Consider the following 24,700-nt stretch of genomic DNA (forward strand, 5'->3'; position numbering starts at 1 on the left):
CAGCTTCCACACCTTTACAATGGAAATGTCCTAATTAAAAAAAAGAGGAACCCAGGTGGGTAGAACCAATGGTCCGGAAGGAGCTTCTGAGAGTTGGAGCATGAAATGAAAGATTTTACGGAGGGTAGGTGGATTATAAAACTTAAAAAGGGAGATGATAAGAGTAGATTTCGATATTGTGGAGGTAATTGCAATTAAAGTGGAAAGAACAGGGAGACTTTTGGTCAGGAGAGTATAGGGTGGTACACTCAGGTACAAAGAATGGTCACACAGAGGAAGGGTTATGTGCTAAACAAAAAGTAGGCAGTATAATTAAAGGCGGCAGGATAGTGATAGTATTGTAGTTCGAATAGAAAACAAACCCTACGCCACGATAGCGGTTCAGGTTTATATACCAACTTCTGGACAGAAGATAAAGAGATAAAGCAGGTATACGAAGAGCTAGAAAGCGCGTTAAAGGGAATTAATTACGGGCGTTTAGGAAACAGAACTGAGAGGGGGGTCCGGTTAATACAATTTTGCGCTAAGCATACAGATTAGCTATCACCACTGATTAAACATCTGTGCTATCACTAACAACCATAGGCGTAGGACGTGGATAATCCCGGGAGATATAGGTAGATATCAAATAGACTACATTTTAGTAAAAGAGAGATTTAGAAACCAGGTACCTAATTAAAAACTACCACGTGCGGACATAGCTAGTGACCACAATTTAGCTGTGATGAATATAGCAGGTTTAAGTTTAAAAAGATCGCCAAAGCTAAGAAAGAAGACAGGGTAGACTTAAACAAGTTAAAAGTGCCAGAATTTCTAGATAGGTTTAAGGTCAAAAGCGACAAAATGATGGAGGTAATAGCAGAGAAATGAACAAAGTGGAGGACGTTTGGTCAGAGATTAGTTCAGGACTGAGGAAGGTAGCTGGAGATGTTAGGTTAGGAGTAGAAAAAAAAAGGAACAGGAGCAGATGCAGTATCAGAAGAGTTAATAAAACACTAGGGAACAAAAGTGCAGGATAGGCTCTTTAAACTAACAAATAGTATATACGAGACAGGGCAGATGCTGGACGACTTTCAAAAAGTAGATTGATTATGATCCCGAAAAAAGCAGAGAAAAATGCGACCATTTCAGGATAATTAGCTTACTGGCGCACATGTCAAAAATACACTGGACTTTTCCAGATAAACTCGAACAAGGATGATGATGTATCGATGATCCAAAATTTGAAGGATTATTAAAATAAAACACATTTAAAAGTATGTTTATATATTAAATAGTATTCACAAGACAATACACGTATTTTGTTTACTTAATACTAAACTAAAAAAATTCTAAAACTAGAAATTACATATTACTCAAAAGATTGTATTCTTTTGGTTCATAATTTTTATATTTATAGGGTACCAGGTTATTACTAGTAGATTCCAAAGTATGAATATTGCTAGATATAAATGGATGCAAATGATGAGATTTACAATGCGTGATTGTTTTAGAATGCACGATACCCTATTATAATAAAAGTCTTTTCATTACTTTCATAATACACAAACGTCATTGCATTTTCTTTTCAATGGAACACCTCTTAAACTTATGTAAAAAAATATTTACAATCAAATAGTCTAATCTAACATATTTGGTATAGTGATAGTAGTTTTGTTAAAAATCGTCGTAAGAAAAAGGATAACGAGAAAAGATGGTAACTGAACGAATGATTGTTTCTTCTTTTGGTAACTTCAAATTTAAAAATCATTAACAGCCACAATTTCATAATCCAAAAAGCGCTCTACAAACAATATGATGATATGTCATTGATCACATATTCCACAAGTAATAAGATTTTTAACAAAACTGGAGTGATTTCGTAAACAGTTTTTAAGACACAATTTAGTGAAGACTACGAGAAAATAGAATCTGTCTAAGAACTGTTATTGAAACAAGTGCATATGCTAAATACTAAAATACTATGAAGTACTTCCGTATAAATATATGAAAAGGGTTCAGTGTGAAAAGAGCATGTGGCTGCCAGTTAGAATGAATGGAAGAGAAAATAATGACAATGTACAACTTCGACCATCTTAATTAAATTTTTGGCATCAAACACTAAAGTGTGTTTTAAAGTTAAAATCCTTTATCTTAACCGAGACATGACTAATACTTTACAATTATGTATTCGATAGGCGTATCAAGAATACTATAAATATTTATCTTGCTTTGTCAAAAATATATTTTTAGACTACAGAGGGACAACCCTATCATTATAAACACACAATAATAAATATGCACAGCTAAATATTTTATCAAAAACAAATTATCGCAATGAAAATCCGCCATCGTAATTTATCGATCGTGCTGTTTGTTTCCAACAAGTTTAATTAAAAAAGTACTAAAATTCGTATCTTGTTTAGAAACTTTAAAAAATAAATATATGTATATACATCCGTATCGATATGCACTGCGATAATTTGTTTCTAAAATAAACTTTATAAAAATTTCAACAGGAATTCTTTTCCACACCATTAAAATATTAGTAATTTGAGTCACATACAAAAAGTCTATACAGCAAGAAGCGAAGCTTATAAAAGTCTATTGCATTTACTATATTATATATTTCTATATTTTGTGAAACAATATAAAAATACTAGAAGTACTGTAATATTTGATCATGGTTATTAGTCACGTGTGACACTGTACAACTACAGCCGTTTTATTTTTGATCATTTTTACAACTTCAGCAACTCACTGTCTTGGAATGAAATTTATTATTCTAAAATGTGAGTATACAAAACCTTATTTACAACATTTAATATTATAATTTGCAATTTTATAAACAAAGAGTTTCGAGGTGAGCACAGATAAAATGCTGCAACTTTTTCAACTTGAGATTTAACAGTAACACAGAATGATAAATTTCAACGTATGAGTAAATTTCTTACACGATTTTTTTGTTAATTTTAATGGCACAATTGTTAAGGTAGTTTTAAAAAAATACTTTAGATATTTAATATATACGTTAGAGGTATATGTGTTATATATCTTCTTTCAAATTATTATTATTACGCAATAAATATTTGGTTTTTCATTTTTGGTAGGTATCATTTCAGTAAATATGCAGCATTGTTATCCATAAAAACGGTGAAAAATAAAATCGATATTAAAAATTGAAGCAAAATTTTGGAAAAGGGTTCCGATTGTTCACTAAAACGCCTAAAGTTGGTAACCTGCATGTGACATCGATCATCTACATTTTTTCTGCAGCGTCTGAACCAATATTTAGTTATCCACATGTAGAAAACTGTAAATGATTAAAAACAAATGTAGATTGCAACAGTAAGCACTATTGCCTCATTTAAATCAGTTATTCAACGATTTGTATGAACAAAAAACCTATTTCTTTAGAGTGGTTGCAAATAAACTTAAAAATACCACTGAAATGGGATATCGTGAACTTTTAAAACAGGTTCGAGAACGTTTTACCTTAAAAATAATTAAAAATTTATATTAGCTTTGTCAGTACGCTATACATACATAAATGAACACCACTTTGTATCGGATAGATACAAATATAAAGTCTATAAAACAATAATTCAAATAATAAAATGCCTTCTTTAAAATCAACTATAAATGATTCAACTATCTAAACATAAATTAACTAATAAATACCTACTGTTAAATAAGAGCTACGCACTAAATCGTACAACCTACATGACTTTTGACTTTATCAGTCAATATATATATACGCAAATGTTAATGTGTTAGTATGGAATTGTAGCTTTGTACTGTTTGTTGTATTCGGAAACTGGCTCTGAGATCATATAGGCACTATTGTTGGACAAATTCCATAGGCAATCGCACGAAATGCTTTGCAAGATGTAATATCTCCAAATAATTTTGTCATATCAAGGAGGTAAGAGTTGCAGGTCGAGGCTAATACACAATTTTGTCATTTTGTAAAATAATCACAATAAAAAATGGGAACCGTAACAGTAAGTACATACAAATTTAGCGTCCTAAATGTAAATAGTCCTCGATATTTACATATAAAAGGAACTTGCATATTAGCTCGTCTGGTCGAATCTGCAAATCTCTCAGGTTATGTTAGGCAAAATCGTTGAATAAATAGATTAGCAAACGTTATCCTCTAACGCCCTCTTGGTATGGACCTGTAACCATACAAGGGTACATTGGAAATACTGTCGTGACAGATACAGTAGTCATGGTCGGGACACTTAAACGCATGAATTTTGATGTCAAATCATTCGATAAAATAAACGGAAATTCGTCTACGTGTTTCTCATTTGCGCCTAACGAGTCTAACTTTTTCAATCGCATCTTTTCCTCGTGTTCATCCCAACCGTGTTTCGATTTATTCATATTCCTATGCTGGTAGAATACTAAAGAAATACGAGCCGGCGACTTTCTATTGGGATTTTTTAAAGCAGTCGTTGCGTGCAACTCGTGCTTCGCGCATTCAAACAAAACACTGCCATGCGTTAGAGCGATGGCGACGCCTCCAACCTGCGAGTCATTAAAACACTCACTGTTGTCGATAATGTCAGTAACTTGACCTAAGACTTTCGTTTTGGGCAACTCATTACTGGGCCAGTTGAAAGGTGACCAGTTCGGAGGAGTCTGAGGTGAAGACCAATTTGATGGGGATGGACACGAGCTCGAATAACTCTCATAATCGTAACTGTTCTGATAAAAATCACTTGAGTCGTCAAACGGATTTTGCGCGTACAAGTGAGAGGAATTCGTGCTGTTTTCCGGAGAAAAATTGTAGTTTGAGAAAGGATCGCCCAGACTGGTAGATTTTTTGATATACTTGAAAGATGGCAGAATTTGCGTTTTACTGATGTTAAAACCCACATTTTGATTAGAAGGATGGAGGTAGTTATTTACGTTCGTATAGTTATGATCTGGCAGGCTTGAGGGGTGATATGTACTTAAACTGTAATGACTTTGTGATGGATCATCGCGTGGAAAGTGATCCCTACGTATGGCAGTATTTTGTTGTGAACGAGGCGATGTTTCGTGGTAAATCTTACGTGAATCAGGTGGATATGTTAAATTTAAGGCAGTCTCAGGTTGTTTATACGATCGCATAGTAACGTTTTCGTCAATTCTACTAGCAAAATTTCGAAGCGCCTCCGCGTTCCTAAATTTATTATGCTGATAATAAATATCGTTAGTAACGGAAGAATGTATCGAGGAATGATCGTTAGTGTTAGTATTATTGGGATTATAATATAAATTGCTCTCATACCCCCAAGGAGAATAACCACCGTAATCAATTACAGTACTTGAAACATGATTACTCTGCAATTGCTTTGTTGGCGTTTTCAGCTTCGGCGATTCACAGTTTACAGAAGTATTATTTGCCGATGTAACATTTTCTTTTTTAAGCGGAGTGGAATTTTTGACTTTGTCCAAAGCTTCTTCTTTTCGTTTTTTACCGCTTCGACGACATGTTGGTTGTGGAATGTTTCTTACTCGCACTTCACATTCATATCTAAAACAAATACATACATTAGACATTTTACTCTGCTTATACCCCGTTATTTATTCTAATTGTTAATATTACAAACCCATTCACAAAATGTGATACCCCTATTAAAAATTTGTCTAATCCAAATAAACACACAATTTCTATTTGTCAAATTGACGAGGTTGTGGTGGCATACCCCTACCAATAGACAACCCACTTTACAGCGAAAGTAAATTCACGAGATCCTTCTGCACAATGTCAAAGAATAGGGATTTTCCAAAAAAGCTTGGTAGAAAGTGAGCGCCAGTAACTCCATTCTGATGGCAAGAAAAGTGTGTACACGTACCAGGTTCTCTCAATGTTTTGTTTTATGTGTACAGTTACTGAATAAAGTTTATTTATTATACTGTACAGGTTGTTATGCCTTTATATTATTTTATTAATTATTGTGTTCACGTTGAAGTAGATCAGTGTGAGGTTGCCCTGTATGTAAAACCATGGAGGAAGTACTTCATACAGTTACGTGCTATCTGATCTCGTGTGGACTGCAGCATTTGTGTCTTAGCAGTGAGATAAGGAGGATCATCTAATAAACTTTTCTTCATGTATGTGGATTTTACTTGCATGATAATTGACTTTAACATGAATACTGCTGGCATTTTTACATAGTACATTTCATGTTAAAATAATGGTAGCCGATGTAGTAGAGCCATGCCCTTTTAATATGGTTTTTTTTATGTATGTGCAATTCATCATTTTATGAGTCTACATTGACCTTAGAATTGATTTATCTGTTTAGCATTTGTATTTACTATGACTAGGGGTACGTAAATTTCGCAAATAAAAATCCAAAATTTCGCATTTATAAAATTTGAAAAACCAAAATTTCGCATTTATTTCGCATAAACAAAAAAAACAATTACAAGAAAAAATTTAATTAAAGGCTAGCATTGTAGTGGTCTCCACATTATCGTCTTTTAGACGTTGCCTCCGATCATTTATAACAATGTTATACATACTAAAATACCTTTCCGCATCCACACTATTGGTTGGACTATTGAGGCTTTGAATAGCTGCTTTCGCAAAGTGAGGGTAGCACAATTTTGTAGCTATTAAAATCTGCATTACATCAACAGTAGTTCCTTGGCTGACAATTTGAAGCAGTTTCCGATGAAAATGAGTATACCTACCCATCTATCAGTTCTTCCTGTGGTACATCTTTGAAGAATGGAATTTTCTCGAAACTTTCCGATGTTTGACTTGTATTCAAAGATGATGTGGACACGACCGCTGCTTCAGATGGACAGTCGGTCGCACCGCACGCGCCGCGCCGCCTCCCTCTCCCACTCTCTGGAGTGATCAAAACAAGGCGCGATAATTAAATTTCGCAGTTATTACAATTATGTACAAATTTCGAATTTATCGCTGATATATTGCAAATTTCGCTTTTATCGCGTGTATTTCGTAAATACGAAATTTACGTACCCCTAACTATGACACATTTTTACTAATTTGTTTTACTGATTTTGACTCGATTACCTGATTTTTATATGATTTGGGATGTTTGATTTATGTATTATTCTCTTGCATTTTGTAGTTCATTCATTTCTTCTATTTGTGTGTGTTATGTCAGTTTTAGTTGTTGCTGGTCCTGCTGGAGCCCTAAGATCATTATAAGGTTCAAAACTATTTAGGTAACGGGAACAGCATCTATAGGATATGTTACCTCGTATCTTACATCTAGTGTTTCTGTGCTAAATGTAATAAATAGATGTTTATTTTATTAGGAGTATAAGTTACACTTTATGTGACTGAGTATGAAAGTTTAAACGCCGAGCGTAGCGAGGCGAGTTAAATTCATACGAGTCACATAAAGTAACTTATACTTCGAATGAAATACTATATTTTATTTTCAAACGTCATTTTACATATAATGTAGGAAATGGGTAAAGATGCACTCAATAGGTACCGCAAATAATATCAGCATAACATTGCTTTGTATCCATGACTACAGTATAACTCAAAATGACAATTTCACTAAAGTACTCTTGACAATTTTCGATTTTTGTAAAGCAGTTATCTACCGTCTACGGTACCGAGATGGTCCTATATACTTCAAGATACCAAATGGGAAGGAATGTACTGGTCATTTCTTGAGGAGGACTTCTTCAACTGTGTTGGCAGATTGCAGAGGTGATATTACCTGTTTAACACAAACATGGAGGGTGGAAATCTGATGCAGTTGCTGCAGGGTACCTATCGAAGAATCGTTATAGAATAAAGAAGACATTGTCACCAAGATCCTTTTGCATGATACAGTGAAAATTCATAAAGATTTCGGGAAGATTTCAGAACCCAGTACAAACCCAATGTTACAAAATGCCACTTTAAATAATTGCACGTTTAATTTTAACGTCAAGTAGAATTTTCTTCAGAAAAGGTTTGATTTGATAAATAGAAATATAAAGTTCGTGGACGTAAATGCTAAGTGCGTATTTTGTTTTCACTAGAATGGCGTATAAATGTTATACGCCGCCGGAGTATAACACTAAAGGTGGGTTCATAGCTCTCCGTTCATCCGTTGCGTTGGTCTGTCAAACGGATAATGCATTTTATTAAGGTTCATAGCAATCCGTCCACATTGTACATTTGCAACGTATAACCATAACCTAAATTTTATTTTGTACTGTACCCTCCGTGATTTTCAGTATGTAAAAATGGTACGAAAGTAAGAGCACATTGCTATCTGATTATTACCGTGAAGAACGAATAGGCGAACACTGTTAACGTACCAAACATAACCTCACTCTTGTTAAAAACGGAACAACGGAAACGTAAATGTTCAATTTCAACCAACTTTTCCGTCGTAAACGGACGACGTACGATTTAAAAATTTGCTGTCTTCTGATTGGCTAACGGACAAACGGAAACGTAAGAACGGAGAGCTATGAACCCACCTTTATACGCCGCTCAAAATAGGTGTAAAAAAAGTGACACTTAAACCTTCATAAAACTGTCGCTATAACTACAGTTAAACAACGTTTGAAAATAAACTAGATTTATAGTATCAGAACCCTTTATGACCTTTTTGGAACTATGTTCCTGAAAAGATTTCATTGGTTTTGTTGTTTTGAAATAAAACCAAATTGCGCCGCTAGGACGCATGAAGTACAACCATTATACCTACATAATTATACTAGCATTTACACTCACTTACAAATAAATAGTAAAAGCTCCATAGCTACAGACTAATGAAGATAACTCGACTTGAGAAAACATTTTGCTCTTGGCTTCCCATAGTAAGGGCCTTTAAAGCTTGTCTACAACCCAAGCGACCCTAATATGTTCAATCCCAACAATTGGTGACCACTCATGTGTGTATCTCAGCAAGAGCAGACCATGAGGGCGCCACCAAAATTCCGCTCCCACAGGTACAGGTGACCATGAAGGTAATGCAAAGAGAGAGCTCTGTTCGATACACGTGAAACTCCCGCCATTCTAACAGCCAAATGTGCCATGTCGTTGCCGAGGTGGAAAACCACTTCTGGAAAGATAGTATCTTATAAGACAACGCGAGATGTACCTACATCACATGCAATCTGGGGCCCAGTCACTTAATCCACAGTGATTTAAGAAAAGAGTGGTGTTGCCCTGTATGTTTGGATTAATTATTTATTTCCATGGAAAAGAAGAACCTCATGCAGTCTGATTTTTTGCTGTATGTTTCTTTTTTTATGTTTATTTTCGTATTTCTGTTTGTACTTTTTTGCTGTGGTTTATTTATTTCTTGTGTTATACTATTTTTCTTATTCCCTTCGGACGCTAAAAAATTTTGCCTTTTATTTATTTCCCTTCCCGATTATGTCTTGCATTCCAACACATAAAAGACCGCCATAGTAAACAGACAACGTAGGAATGCTACTGAAATTTGAAAGTGGCGCGAAACGTCAGAGATTTTGACAACGAAAGTTAGATGGCGCTGCATGTATTTGTTCCGGAGAGTTGCCAACTGTAAGTACAGGGTAAGTCAACATTTTCAAAGTCTGCTGAGGAACAACTAAGAACGTTACACACTGGAAACCGACAACCACAACAAACCAGGAGCAAAAGTCAGACCATCAACGGGTGCTATACGTGCCGAAAAGATCAAATTTTTAATTTATATTTTATGTATTATTGGGCGCACTCTTCCAGCAATGGTAGATGTAAAGCAAACGGTAATCCCCTTCATTTACGGCATGGAAAAATTTCAACTACTACAACCTTCTCAAACAATCTCCAGAAATGAAGAGATTGTCAAGCTAGCTGGGATGCTTCAATGCCCTATAATGGAGGTGGCCCAAGACTCGCACTTCCAAGTTCCACATGCAGTATAGTGCTTACTGTTTCTGGACATACAGTACATGCTTGCCAAACTCATTAACAAATGTGACAACAGCGTAAGGAGATTATGTTGTGTTTTAATCATTGAAATGTTTTAATACAATTCACTTTAATCATGTCAGTTTGTCATCATTGCGATGAAGAAAGTAAAATCTTCCTAGTGGATTTCCATTTCCATGTTTTGACAATGCAAAAATTCATACGACAGCAGCCATATCCGAAGAGAGATGCGGATACAAAGTGTAGCAAAATTGGCGCATGAAGACGAAGCGGCGCGAAGCGCACGGCAGCGCATTTCCGTGCCTATACGCACATAGAGCGCGCTGCACCAAAGCGACGCGTAGCGGCACTCTGTCATCTGTTATCCTAATCTTCATTCAAGAATTGTGTCCTCTTATGAGGAAGATGTGTTTCTAATTTCTACTTTATGCGAAGAAACAGAAAAAGGCGCTGCCGATCGCTGCTCTTCAGACAGTTGTGCGCACTCTCATTTAAAACTATGTTTTAAATAAAATCCGTTCCCTTCATTCGCAACCTATGGTATAAATCTTTCATCTTTGATAGTTTATTTTGCTCAACAAAATCAAAACTTAGAATTTTTATTTATGCACTCTGCATTGTATAACTTTTTCACCAGAATGGAAAGCAAGAAGGACCTTTTATATCACACAACCTACAATCTAAAAAGTCTAGGTAGGTATACTGTTGTATAAACAACGGTCGTGTAGACGTTATTTTGGTCACCCAAAATAATAATGGAACATTCTGTATATGAGAATAAAAAATGCGAAATAAAAACTAAGTTAGTTCGTTCCATTTGCATTTGTATGTCGGTGTTGTGTTTTTCCTTTTGGAAATTTTGTTTTAATTTTGTTTCATTGTCTGTTTATTCGAATTCAAAATGCGTCCCAGAGACGCCACCGAGTCTCTCAATATTGAGAAATTTAGGTCAATATAAGTATTTTTCTTGTGGGAGAGCTACCTGGATAGACACTTTGTGAGCGTCGTAGGCACCGCATGTCACTGCACACAGCAATGCATAGATCTACTGGACTACTGGGGATTTAAAATGTGACTATTTAAGAATGAACGACCATGGGAATGAGAAAATTGAAATAAAAGTATTCAAGTAAAGTGCAAATATGACATCTATAAACCGTTCAATACACTGTATTGGATTTTCAGAAACAGATAATTTCATCAATTGTTGACTAAATTTTCTATTCGATACTATGAATATATTACCTAGAAACTTACTTGTGCAAAACTTCAATGCTACCATGAACAACTTTTCTTTCTTGTTCCTCCCTTGAACCAAATTCGTCCGTACTATCAATAACATACAATGGCAAAACATGCAGCTGCTCATCCTCCGGTTTGGAAAGATCTCTGTGCTTCGTCAATGTTACCACAACTGTACATCCATTGTTCATATTGTGACTATCTTTATGTGAATGTGCGCAGAAATCCAAACACGCAGTCACGCCAGAAAACGGGCGCCCGGGTTTCAAACCCAACCGACAATCTGACGCTACATCTTCAAACTCGCATTGATTTCGAAATGAGTCAGGCGCCAGATTTTTATACATGGGGCTTAGATACGTCGCTAAATTTTGCATGCGTTCTTCGATTTCGTCCTCCTCCGACCTCACGCTCAATCGAAACTTCCTGATCACTTTAGATCGCGCGTATTTGCATCCGTTGTAATACATACTCCAAGAGCATCCGAAAGAGAAACTGGCCCCGCAATTGTCCGGGTCTAAACCTTGACAGGCGCACGTGCGGGGATCGTTCGTGGCGCACCTTCTGTTAGTTGGAAGTCCAAATTTGTTTAATTTATAACGCAACATGTCGTATATAGTATCTGCATCTCCTCGTACGACACCATCCCATGCAACAATACACACGACTATAATGGCCGCAAAACAGCAATGTCCCAGTCTTTGTTTAACTATAATCAGATATTTCTCTTCATAGCTGGCTCGTCGAATAATCTGCAAATAATATGTTGCTATTAATCCTTATACATATCTGATTATTGGTGTGTCCAGACTTGCCTCAAGTGGCGGTAAATCTTATATGTAAGGGGGAAGTGTAATTTCTAAATTTTTACTGCTGAGAAAGCACACATCTTTTTACTATCGATTCAAAATATACACTTACCCATTTAGCTATCGGACACCCTTGTGGTGTTTTTCCCTCTTTTCCTGTGTAGCACACCTTCTCAATACGAATGGCACTTCCTTGCACGCCCGTTCGATCTTCGAGATCCTTCCGTAAACTGGGTAAGCTGTCGGAACAACCTATGCCAAAAAAGATAGTAAGAAGGCACATTACACCAATGTTGCCATTACCCAAATGCGTGTAATAACCGCCAGGTTCTGGTACGAAATGGTTCGGAGGAAGACAATTGCATGGCGGTATTTCTAAGCCCACAGTCGGCTTTTGTTTTTCGGAGTCAACAAAATGTTTCGGATACACATTGGGAGTTCTCGGTGTGTTGTCAATCTTTTTGGGAAGAATTGTGTGGTCATTCGGTTGAACGGGTTTCTGATATGCTTTGAATTCGGTGCTCTCCGGAGAAACGATTTTTGTAGGTGTCTTTAGTTTTGATTTGATTTCGTTTTCAATATATTGTTGGATGGGGCTGTTGGTGATTGTCGGAGAAGTGTACCGTATCTGTTTCAACTTGGTCAAGATCGAGGGTTTCGGTACGCCACCACCGCCGCCTAAAATTATAGGGCGACGATGGTGGCTATACAATAAAAAATGACCGGTCTTGTTTTGTTCAATCTTTTGTGCTTCTTCCAACTTGTGTTCTATCTGCTGTTGTTGTTTCTGCAAAATCATCGTTTTCAGCCTCGAGTTTAAATTAACCCGGTCTGCTTGTGAAAATTGTTGCTCTACGGCAGCTTGCATTTGATGAGTAATTTGTTCATCGTTGGATTTCTGATCGTTTTGAAGCATAAAATCTATTGGTTCGGTTTTAATAATAATTACATTTTGAGGTGTAACACTATTTTGCGCGTATTGTATACCATTCTGGTCGGATTTGGCACTTTGATTATTGCAAGTTTGTTGAATAACACTTTGTTCCCATAAGTTCCCATCAGAGCTTGGTGACCAATGCTGATTACTTTCATTGTGAGGGCTTTCTATTGAGTTTACCTGCCCGCTGTTTTCGTTGCCTGGGTATCCACCACTATAGTTGTGTGAAGCTGCCTGCGGGTGGCTGCTCACCGGAGGATACCCAGGCATCGCGTTTCCCGAACTTGTACTCATATTACTGTTAACAAAACTTGTGGAAGTATTTGAAACTGGACTAAAGTTTGAGCTGGAATTTGGCGTAAAATTACCGGCGTGCTGCGTTTGAAAGTTCTGACTATTTCCCGATACATTCCCGGTACTATTTACCGAACTAGGTCTCGATAACACTCCCGACTGGGAACTATCTACTGTACCGGTTGGTGTTGTGGCGGGCGCTACATAATTTTGATTATTCGTATTATAGTCTTGCTGATATTGTCCAGATATGTTAGTTCTTTGGTTTGTTTGCTGTGGTTGAGGACTAGGGGTGTGGGAATAGCTTCCGTTGGGACGAGGCGTTAGTTGTTGCGTTTGATTCGCCGCACTCGGAGGTCTCGTTAGTACTTGCACGGCGCCTGCATAAAACGTGTTTGCCTCAAATCCGGCTGGCTGCTGAAACGTCGTCTGGTATATACCATTGGAATATTGCTGCGGATACCCTTCCAAAGCTGGTTGAGCAGGAGCCGCGATTTGTTGAATAAATTGCCCTTGCGTCCAACCTGTAAATTAAAAAACACATATATTATGTATATCCATACTTATCATGCAAGTTGACCTACTTATTTGAACTAAATTCCAATGAAAAATGATCTTTCGTAAACGACAATAAATTTTTATCTTTCATGCGTAATAAAATACCAAAACTACTCCTTTAGCAATAAAATATACCTTGTGTAGGATCTGCTTGCCATACAGGTGTTGTAAACCTATTTGGGTCAGCGTAGAAGGGCATTGGTGTCTGAAAACAATAAACATTATTAGTTTTGTATGTTGTAATAATCCAGATATTGGCTCTTTAATATGTGAGCAAAATATACCACAAAAGTGGCAATGTACAAGTACACTGTGATCGGTCCATCCAGAGTGAGATCCAAACAATACAGCGCAATTTTAATTTTTGGAATGAGAAACAATTACATTATTTATCACAATAAAAAAGAAACATTATTACATATCCAAACAAGATATGAGTTTGGATGTGTATATAACGCATTCCTGAAATTTTCAAGCCCAAAGATCTACAGATTTTGTTTTGAAATTTTTCAATTCCATTTGATATTTTGTGCTTCCGTGTGAACTACGTGGATTTAAGAAAAATCGAGAGAAAAATGGAATATTTAGCAAATGTGAAGCAAACGGAAATCAAAAAATAGACGGAAAAGCGTCTTAGCACAACTGATTTTAGTAAAAAAATTGACGTAAAATAATACAATGAATGAAAACCTGACCTAACAACCTAGAAGTTATCTAAAAAAATTATTCTAATGTTGTCATGGTACGATTTCCGCACCAGTGCCTTAGAAGAGTCGGGTTATACCCGAAAACCTAGTCTTTTGTCGTTAGTTGCATCCTTCTATGCGTTATCGTTGGTGAGAAAAAAAATTGGAGAAGTTATACCAATTGCGGCGTGGTAGTTACTTCGAAGAACGTAACCCCCCAACATATCGGACGTTTGGTATTTAACAAATGTTTGTTTTGGTCCTGAACCATTTTCATTTCAAATAAAAACTGTAAAAGGAGATAGCGTTTGCACAAACTAACAGCGGTAAGAATATCCACAAGAAATGCACAGCTCTTTTGTACTTACTGTTAACATTGGGTACTATAAATAAAATAAATTTTAGGCATGAGAGATCTTTACGATAAATCCCTTAGAGATGTGCTCTCATAATCAACAAAATTTTTAATAGAATGGCAAGTAAGGGCGGGAGTAACTATGACTATGACAATTTCATGAAACTTTTTGACACAGGGAGGAAAATACGAAATTTTAAAAGTAGATGCGAACAGGCATATAAATCGCATACAATGGCAGATTTTTTTAATTAAGAATGCCCTAAATCATTGAATCATTGGATTGCACATTTTTTTCCAAAATGTTTCGTTTGAGAGCTACATCTGCAATAGTGCCGAAATGTACGTTTGTTCCGCTATTTCATTCTGACCAATCACAGCAGAGAATTTTCAGATTGTTTTAATTTCTAAAATTCCTATTACTAGATGGTGCAAAAAAATTCTAAACTCGACTTGATATCTATCCTAGGTTTTTGCGAATTTGAAAATAAAAAATTTTCCGTACAGTTTTATGTAGTTTTATGCCGCAAATCATTTTTGCCCCCCCCCCCCCCCCCCAAGTTTAGTTCCTAAACCTCTGACTATGCGCACAATTTTCTAAAATGGTAGCAAGATTTTCTTTTACAGAAAATCATGTAGTTACAATCTCTGTAATATCTTACCAATGTTTAGTTCATTCTCTTTGTATTCGGTAGTTTATAGGTCTGTCACAATTTTTTTTTATTTACGGAGATATTAATAAAGGAAAACATACCGCATATAGTAAAAATCACATAAATGCATGCGCAACTGCTCAACGTCAATTTTTTACATATTGCAAACAGTCTTAAAAAATCAGATGCGCAGATTTCTTATTTATATAAATTTCTTTGAAGTTTTAACCATAGACGCTCCTAGTAAAGACAAACATATCGCATATAGTTTAAATTAAATACGCGCATGCGCAAACTGCGCAATGTCAACAAATATTTGTACTTGAAGTAATTGTCGAAGTACCTTTTGCTACTGTTGGAGACTAACAGGCGTCTTGATTCGCTTGTTTTCTTCCGATGCGAGTGATGCGACTTACTTCAACCCCATCAACTACAATTTGGCAAACAAATAGATACTTAAAGGCACCGGAAATTTGGACAAACAGAATACAAAATTTTCATTGATACTGAAATTAAGATGGAAATGTGTGGAAAAGTACCTCAACGTTTATTTGGAATGTGAAAGCGCACAATAGTTGCTCTCGTAGTTGCTAGAGCAGGAGATATATTATAAAGCCGTATATTCATCTGTGACATGTAAAGGTATTGTTTTACAAAACGTAATGTGCACCTATTTTATTTATGTAGCTACATATTTTGAAATCGGCACATCTGGCATACACGACTGCATTTTTGTTATCTACATAAATTAAAAATGGCAAGGAGATTTTTCCTAGTATTTTTAGAAAGAATTTTGCAGAGACTTATTTACAACGTGTCACAATTAGAAGGGGGGAGGAATTAATATTTGTTATAGTCGAGGTCATTTTAGGGCAGGAAGCGCCTACAAAACTAACCTAAGCAATTTAATATACCCCTTATAAAAAGAAAAACACCTTCTAGAATGTCACCCTTTATACATAAATAGAAACCAAGATATAATAAAAACATTCCCATGAAACTACGCGGTTTACTTAAATGAAAGTATGCGTCATTATCTTCGGAATTTCAATGAAAAAAATTGGAAAAATAATAACATTTGCTGCACTACAGCTAGTCGAATATCTCGCTATCTGGACGAACCTGCCATCATTTTCCCTCTCGCACATTCATGATACGTTTTATCATGCAAACATAGCAAAGGGCAGTAACTACTATTCCACATTTTAACAATAAATAATTTCCTCGATATTTTTTTTGTAATTTAGGTGCACGAAAATAACCTTACCATTGGTTGCTGCTGTTGTTGCGTTGTTTGTTCTGGTTTCAACATGTGAACAGGTTGAGGACTAGGTCTTGAAGGAGGAGGTACGCTAGGTTCTGGAGCCGGTGCACTGGAAGGTATCGTTACTGAGCCGCTCGGTTTCCGCCCTCGATAGCTCTGTAACAAAAATTAAATTTAGTAATATTATTAAGACTGTTTATTAATACAACACAAGCACAACCACACGACCTAATCAAAACTGATCAATTTTTTACGGAAAGTTCGCAATGTTGCCTACTTTGTGTACGTTAATCAGGAGTGATTTTCTTGAAAAATGAATGAAGAGATTTATTACACGCTCTTCTTGAAAATACGTAGCAGAACGAGAGCGCCTGTAGGTATACTGCATTACATTTCCACAATATGCTCTATCACAATACCTAACTGGTAAGACAAATTGAAGACCAAACACGAAAAAACCAGGGAGCTTCCCGGATTTCTCCAAAGAATCTAAATTAGGCGGTACATAATAATTAATTATCAATTAATTCTTAATACAATGGTCTTCGCCACCGAAAACCTTTTTTCTTTCGGTAATAAATTACAAAAATCGATTTTGACCAACAAAAGAAAGACCAATGTACCTGACTAGTGATGAATGTTGAACGTAAAAATAGACAATATCTCAAAATTCCGTATACAGACTACAGAGGCGCATTATTAGCGGTATTTTTGAATGCCTTATTGTTAGCGAAACGTACAATATGGGTCAAATTTGGTTAACAATAGAAAAGAGAAGCTCGCTACAATGCGCCGGTAAGTAGGTATAATGATTACAGGCAGTTCAAAAATCAAATCTCTTGAGGACTACAACTATATTTTATAATTCCGTAAAATTTCAGGTATAAAACCTTCTTTTCCGAAAATCATCGTTCCTTTCTCAACGCAAGAAAACACAAAGTGCATGACGGGGAGAACAGAATGACTGTACAAATATCGTAGGCACCGATTAATTGATGATTTTTAAACCGCGTTTTAAACTAAACGATCGTTGGTCTATTTCATACTGTAGGTACCTATACAGTAAGATATAATGACTTAGTTCATAATAAGGTCAAAGATTACAATTGTATTTATTAAACTGTTTCTTTTGGAGTGGGACAATAAGCTCTTTCACAAGTTGCTTAAATTCTATTGACAAAATCAAAGATAAAAATGTTACTGTACAGGTTCTTGGCAAGAAGCGAAGATTTGTACACCCACTGCAACATTTATCTTTGATTTATTTATTTATTGTCTCTCTCTTGTTCTGGGTCCTCAACAGGCTCCCAATTACAGAGTGATCCGCATATTGCCTTTTAGAGGTGCAGAAGGTCTTAAGTTGTTCTCGAGGTTGTTCTATTACTACTCCGGTATTTACTTTACGAGTTAGGAAAACTGTAGGAAAACCTAATTCAGAGTCGTCGGCAGCATGTTCGAAACTGATCTAAGAAATTCCCATCTCTGCCACAGATGAAACATTCCGAGAAACATTCTCACCTCAGCCCAGGTTACAACACCCGACCTTCCCAACGCTCTACCACTGAGACACATAGCATTTAGCCAGTATCATAAAAAATGTCAAAAAAGAAAACAGAAAAGTACAGTAAAAATAAAAAAAATCACAAATCAGTCAAATCACACACGTGGACGATTTAGTAAATTCTGGAAAACTAAAATCTAAAACAACAGATAGTATACATAGGGATTTCAATGGTAATTTCCGAGGTAGGTAATTTCTTTATATTGAAATATTTTCTCCCCTAAAATAATTATTTTACAGCCAAGTTGTAAATAAATTTTTGATAGATTGTAAAATTCTGCGTCTATTCATGTGCCAATTTGTACATAATTTTTTGTTGTGGGAAATCTGAGAAATTAAGAAAATTGTAAATTAGGTATAATTCTAATAATAAATCTAATTTTTGTTTCGATAATTTCACGGCACGAAAGATTTTAGTAAAAATCACTCTTGCTGTGAAAATATTGAAACAAAAATTCGATTTTCACGCGCGAATACTAAATTCTAATTGACTTATTTTTTCTGGTTTCCTGAATTGAAAAATAATAAATAAGGACCGTAAACCGTATGTATTTGCCTGTTCAGGAAAATTCTTACAACTCCTTTTGTGTTTTTGCAATGTTTTCATACATGCTTTGCATACTGCCTTTTTATTGGTTGAATTTCGTTTATTGCACTCCTCAATATATTTCCAAATCAAATCTTTTTTCTTTTTTTGTTCACTAATTTCTCACACGTTAATAAAGTAACTTTTAGTCTAGGCCTCGGTCTAGGCTAGGTATATACCTATAATATTTCTTGACAAAAAATTAGGTCTCGATCCAAACCGGTTTTTTTATGCAGGTGAAATGATTAAGAACTGGGGGAAAATAATTAAAATAGCTGAATTTTTTCGCGGCCGAAATCCGTGGGGTTGAAAGTGGTATTTTGCAATTTGTGGCAAAACTATTGATTTTAGGCGAAAGTGTTCAATGTAAAAGAACCATCGAAAGAACCTCAAAAAGAAGGAAAAACTGAAAAAACGTTGTACACACTTTTTGACTCTCCCCAACACAATCGCACGGTGCAGTTTATTTGTTTTACACGCTGCACGATTGTCAGATGTGTATTGCTACTCGCTTTCGGTTGCCATAATCAGTATTTGAATTCGTAGTAGGTATGATAATGCAATTTGTTCTTATTCATATGAATTCATTCTCGAATTAATTCGTGCCAAACCCAGCTAAACCAAAGCAAACTAATACTTAAAAACGTTACAAGGGCTGTTCAAATTTTGTAGATCCATTTTTTCCAAAAATCTTTTCATTTCAGATAAGTATAGGTAGGTACCTACATATAGCGATGACAAATGAAGTGCTTTTATTTTTCAGTGTAAAAGCTCAAAAAAGGAGAAGAACTTCGGCACTGTGTATAAATTGTTGACAGGTTTTACACATTGGGCTTCTATGGGGACTTTTTTTCGGAGAATCTTAATTTGTTATCAGAATTTCTATACCGCATGACAAATGAAGTTATAAAATGCTCTTATTTTTCAGTGTAAAAGCTCAAAAAAAGGAGAACTTCGGCACTGTGTATAAATTGTTGACAGGGTTTTGCACATTGGGCTTCTATGGGGACTTTTTTTCGGAGAATCTTAATTTGTTATCAGAATTTCTATACCGCGCTAGGGAAAAAAACAATACTTGACATTTTTGGTTTTTAGGTGATATCTCAGTCCCTGTACAAATTGGTCTATTTCGATCACTAAACGATTTTGCTGATTTGACCACTATAATCCTGAACAAATTGACCCATACTAACAAATTTGGTAGCTCTTAGCGATTGCTTTATATTTGTATTGAATACATTTTTAGCGCATTTTTGCAAATTTATTTGTAAAAAGTAGCTTTTAATCTCACTTTGGCTGGCTGGCTGGCTGGCTGGTCGGCTGGCTGGCAGCAAATGTGGGCGCGTAGAAGAACTCTTGTAGAAAGGCAACGGGTGTAGGTGTATCTACAAGGCCGTGTAATTTGTAAACCTTGGGGACAGGGCTACATGATGTGGGGTTGGCGACATCTGGGCGTCATCCTCGAGCGTAGTATACTAACGTGAAGGTTTTTCAGTTTTTTCCTATCTTCTACTACAGTTTTGGTCCGATTCTTTTCAAATTGGTGTCGTCGGAAAGATGTTGTAAACGCGCACAACTCCTGCGTGGCGGAATTTTGTTTTTTGGCCTAGGGGCGAAATTAACGACCTTTTGCAAGGCGCGCGCGCGCGTCTTCGAGAGGTAGTCAACTTCGGGTACCTTTTACCTTCCGTTGCGAATTCTGTTACGCGTTTTAACGTTTCGTAAATCTCGAATGGTTGTCTCTCTTTCTCGTGTCGCCAATAGAAGCTCGAGCAATGAGAAGTGCCCACCAAAAATTAAGTACTATCTTGTGGAAGGTTTTTAGCGAGATCCACCAAAATGTGGGTGTAATATAAGTATGCACCGAAAAAGGAAATGTGGTAGCCTCCGACCAGATCTAACTGATGGTGGAGAAAAATCTTCAAACGCGAATTGCGGGTGAACGGGACGTCGGAAGTGGGTACCGTCAAAGGGAATGTGGTAGCTCCCGACATGATCTTACTGATGGTGGAGTTAAATCTTCAAACGCGAATTGCGAGTGAACGGGACATCGGAAGTGGGTACCGTCAAAGGGAACGTGGTATCCTTCGACAAGATCTTTTATTCATGGTTGAGTAAAAAGTGGCTAATAGAATACTGATCTGCCACACAAAAATGCGCTGAAGTCCCTTCGATCTCACACGAGGACTTTGATAATTTTTTATATCGACGCGTGTTTAGGGATGCGCATGTACTTAACATATTTTTTAAATAAAATTGTTACAAGTAGTGCCTAGAACATCAGGTACCATTATCCCGGAGGGAAAATCATTTTGGAATTTTTAAGATATTATAATGTTTTTATAATTTTCTAGAATTTTTTTTCGAATCTTCTAGAAATGTTTTTGAACTTTTCATTGAATTTTCTAATTTTTTTTTCGAACGCATATGCACACATAATTATTATTGTATACAATGTTAGATTTTTCCGGATTTTTCTAGAATTTTTTAGAATTTTAGTGTACATAAAATTTGACATAAAACCAAAGTTTATTTCAAAAACAAAGCGAACTATAGTAGTAGTATGACAGTGGGTTTAATTGGAGGTTTAGATAGTGATTTTTAACGTTTATGTGCTCAATTTTCCGTCGTCTATCTATCTGCCTGTTCCATCGAGATCTCGGCCCTCGGGCCACCTACAGACCTCGGGTTTTCGCTAATTGATAGCTGCTATGGTCTATATTTCCCCGTTACTCATCATTTACAGTTGTGTTACGCGGCAACACCCGCGAGTGGGGTTTGAAACATTTTTTTAAATAAATATGACTTGTCAAATCCTATGTAAACTTTCGGAAATGTTTAAGGACTATTAAATCAGTCTGTTGATGAGTAGGTACTTTAGGAGAGTTTGGGCATTGCGCTGAATATTTTCGAAATTGTAGGTGAGTATTGGAGAGGAGGTGGTAGGTTGTTGTATGGACACTAACTACAAACACGAAGGTGCCGATTCCCGGGCCCGTCAAGAAACGGCCTTTGGCGTTTTTCCTCCACGAGGTCGACTCAGTCTCGTTAAAAATGAGGAAAGGGTCACCCCTGGCCTGGGATAATAATAATAGGCGGCTTTGGAGCGTAGTGCTTGCCACACTACCTCCCTGGAATTAAGTAGTACCCACTTACCCCGTAAAACATCGTCAGATGTTCTTAGGCGGGGTTATTATAGGCGAGTAATGGAAACCAGGTTGGAAACGTTTAGCAAATTGTGAAGATATGTCCTGCCATCAATTTCTTTGTTTTAAACGTTATTTCGAATCGGGTTTCAAACACTAAGATTTGATAAGAAAAATTGGAATAGTACCACAATGCGATAAACACAAGAACGCGATCAATGTAGTTTACTTCCGCTATGGAAATAACGATAACGGCCGAACGGACTGAAAATAATCACTATTTTAATCGGCCTCTGAAAATATTTCAATACATTATATCACAGATTTAAATATACTACTTAAATCTGTGATTATATGTACCTATTATCACAGATTTAAATTAGTATATTTAAATCTGTGCTATTATCTTTGCATATAAAGAGGGATATCGCCGCTCAGATGCACGGAAGCCGCTACCTAACCTACAGAATGAACGTAAATAGGAGGGTTCACTCTTCTTTTATTTGTCAGTCAAATACGTATTGCAAAAAAAAAATTGTTGGCCAAATTCATCTCTTATTCCTTTGGGTAACAAATATTTGCTTACATTAGAAATGTCGTTTGGCAAAACAGAAACAAATAAGTACCTACCTACATATAAATCAAAAATGAGATCGAATTAAAAAAAAACCTGATTTAATTACGATAATCCTCACGATAATCTATACCAAAAAAAAAAAAGAAAAACCGAAAAGAAATACAAGATGATATCTACTTTTGTGAACAAAAATGCGTTTTTAAAAAAAGTAATCCTATAGAATAGATAAAATGTGCGTGAAAACAAAAAAACACAAAAAATATATAATTAGTGTTTCCCGCTCTTTTTGATATCTGCATATGAATTTCCCTTCGATTTATAGTTGTTAATAGTGTTAGGGAATTTAATAATAGGTATCACTTATTTAAAATTTGTATTTCATCATTTGCCCCCTGAGAGTGGTATTATAATAAGTACAAAAAAATCATACCTATTCCCGTGAGTTGTTTCTAAATATAAACTAGCTAAAGTCAATATTTCCCGGTAAAGCTATAAAAGAATAATTAATTTAGACACACTCACTCAATGCGATCAATTCAAAACATCAAATCGGCAAAGCACATTCACAGATCAAGAAACAAGCAATGAGACCAACGCATCGTTATTTGCAGGTACGATGGACGAGCTTTGCGGCGGTTTCATGCTGTCTGATTGGATCGACAAACGACAGACTGATTGTATATTATTACTTTATTTATAAAGTTACTATCATTGAGTCAACAAATAGTACTACTACGAGGTAATCTACTGTAAAAACTTGATATCCAAGGCTAATGTTTATATAATCGGCGATGTTTACATTTACATGATCGAAAAACAAACTCGAATACACTTTCTAATTCAAAAATATCGAAAAGGAATTAAAATCATACCTACTATAATAATTTCCTAGGTGCGATTAGTATAGTAAAAAAATATCACACGACACGACACAAATATTAGTCGGTCATAACATGAACACATCAATGAACACAAATGTGAGATCTAAAATTTCTTGAACCACCGAAAACATTCAAGTTGCACGTATTTGTGTGAATTAATACAGAACAGAGTAAGCAAAATAGTTAAAAATTAAAAATGAGGGCACGATACAATACGAAAAATACGTACAACATAAACTATACGGTTATCAAGACTAAAAATTGTGAGTTATTTTTACCCCACCTACATAAATTATATTTAACGAAGTTAGAAAAAGCTCACTGTTGCAGGTTGCTCAATTATGGGCTTATAATAAATGTGCACGCTTTCAGCACAAACGTATGTCGGATAGCTTTGTTTATAACGAATTTCACCGAACCTCGACGAAACCGGACGAATTTTGAATGGAAACCAAATTAGAATAAATCTCGAAGAAAAACGTGGACGTAATTAGTTGTAGATTATTCAAGGCTTATAAGCATTCAAGGCATTGTTCTAATACAGCTGAACTTGCTTTCAGTTAGATGATTGCATAAACAGCACGTACTACCTAGAGATAAGCATATTGATTTAATTTTACGACGCGCGCCTCAAACACACATTATTGGTATCCCGCTTGTACAGCCGATGGTAATCGAGCATTTTTCATTCGCATAAAAATTATTCTAATGAGATAAATAAAATAAAGCGCGCTGAGCTTTGCACGTACGCTATTTGTGGAGGAACAGTTAGAGATGTTGGAACAAGATGGCGTCACAGTTGCATTATTGAGATACCTAATCAAGCACGATTCGCTAATATTTAGATGTCCATGTCTACGCAATGTTTATAGTAGGCCGTTAGGGGTACTTAAATCCTCCCTAATCTTTTATAAGAGATCGTTCCAACTCTGATTTAATGAACGAACATGGACATGAACATGGAGGACCGCAAGGTCCATTTGCGGGTCACTATTTTTCAATATTAGTAATGTTTACGTCAGAATTGTATTATACTTACTCCTGTTGAGAATCGTTTGGTCGGTTACTATTAAAATATAATGGAACCAATGCTAAAGATGGAAAATTAGCAAAAACAAATATCATGATGAATCTTTCAGTCCCCTAGATTTTCAATTACATTGGATAGTTACCATACCAATGCAATGCAGTTTTGCATATTTATACAAGACGACCTAAGTAAACTTTGCACTTTGCAATGAAAGTTTACGTGAATTTTTTTATTGAAAAAACACCATTTACAC

At 35.9% G+C, this 24,700-nt stretch overlaps 1 protein-coding gene across 4 annotated transcripts in view; it reads right to left on the minus strand.

The window, feature by feature from the left end:
* Positions 1-1,249: 1,249 nt before the first annotated feature.
* Positions 1,250-24,700, minus strand: part of LOC116170368 (DNA N6-methyl adenine demethylase) — a 126,589-nt gene continuing 103,138 nt past the window's right edge. For 2 of the 4 annotated variants that reach the window (XM_031486719.1, XM_031486718.1), the window contains 6 exons: positions 16,670-16,822; positions 13,844-13,913; positions 12,223-13,674; positions 12,032-12,171; positions 11,126-11,862; positions 1,250-5,509 (listed from right to left, as the gene is read on the minus strand). In XM_031486719.1, coding sequence (XP_031342579.1) covers positions 4,132-5,509; positions 11,126-11,862; positions 12,032-12,171; positions 12,223-13,674; positions 13,844-13,913; positions 16,670-16,822 — 3,930 coding nt within the window. In that variant the 3' untranslated portion in view covers positions 1,250-4,131. The remainder of the gene's footprint in view (positions 5,510-11,125; positions 11,863-12,031; positions 12,172-12,222; positions 13,675-13,843; positions 13,914-16,669; positions 16,823-24,700) is intronic. The other 2 variants (XM_031486721.1, XM_031486720.1) reach the window with 2 other exon arrangements.

Source organism: Photinus pyralis, unplaced genomic scaffold (genome assembly GCF_008802855.1).
Source record: "Photinus pyralis isolate 1611_PpyrPB1 unplaced genomic scaffold, Ppyr1.3 Ppyr1.4_LG5, whole genome shotgun sequence".
Taxonomy (NCBI): Eukaryota; Metazoa; Arthropoda; class Insecta; order Coleoptera; family Lampyridae; genus Photinus; species Photinus pyralis.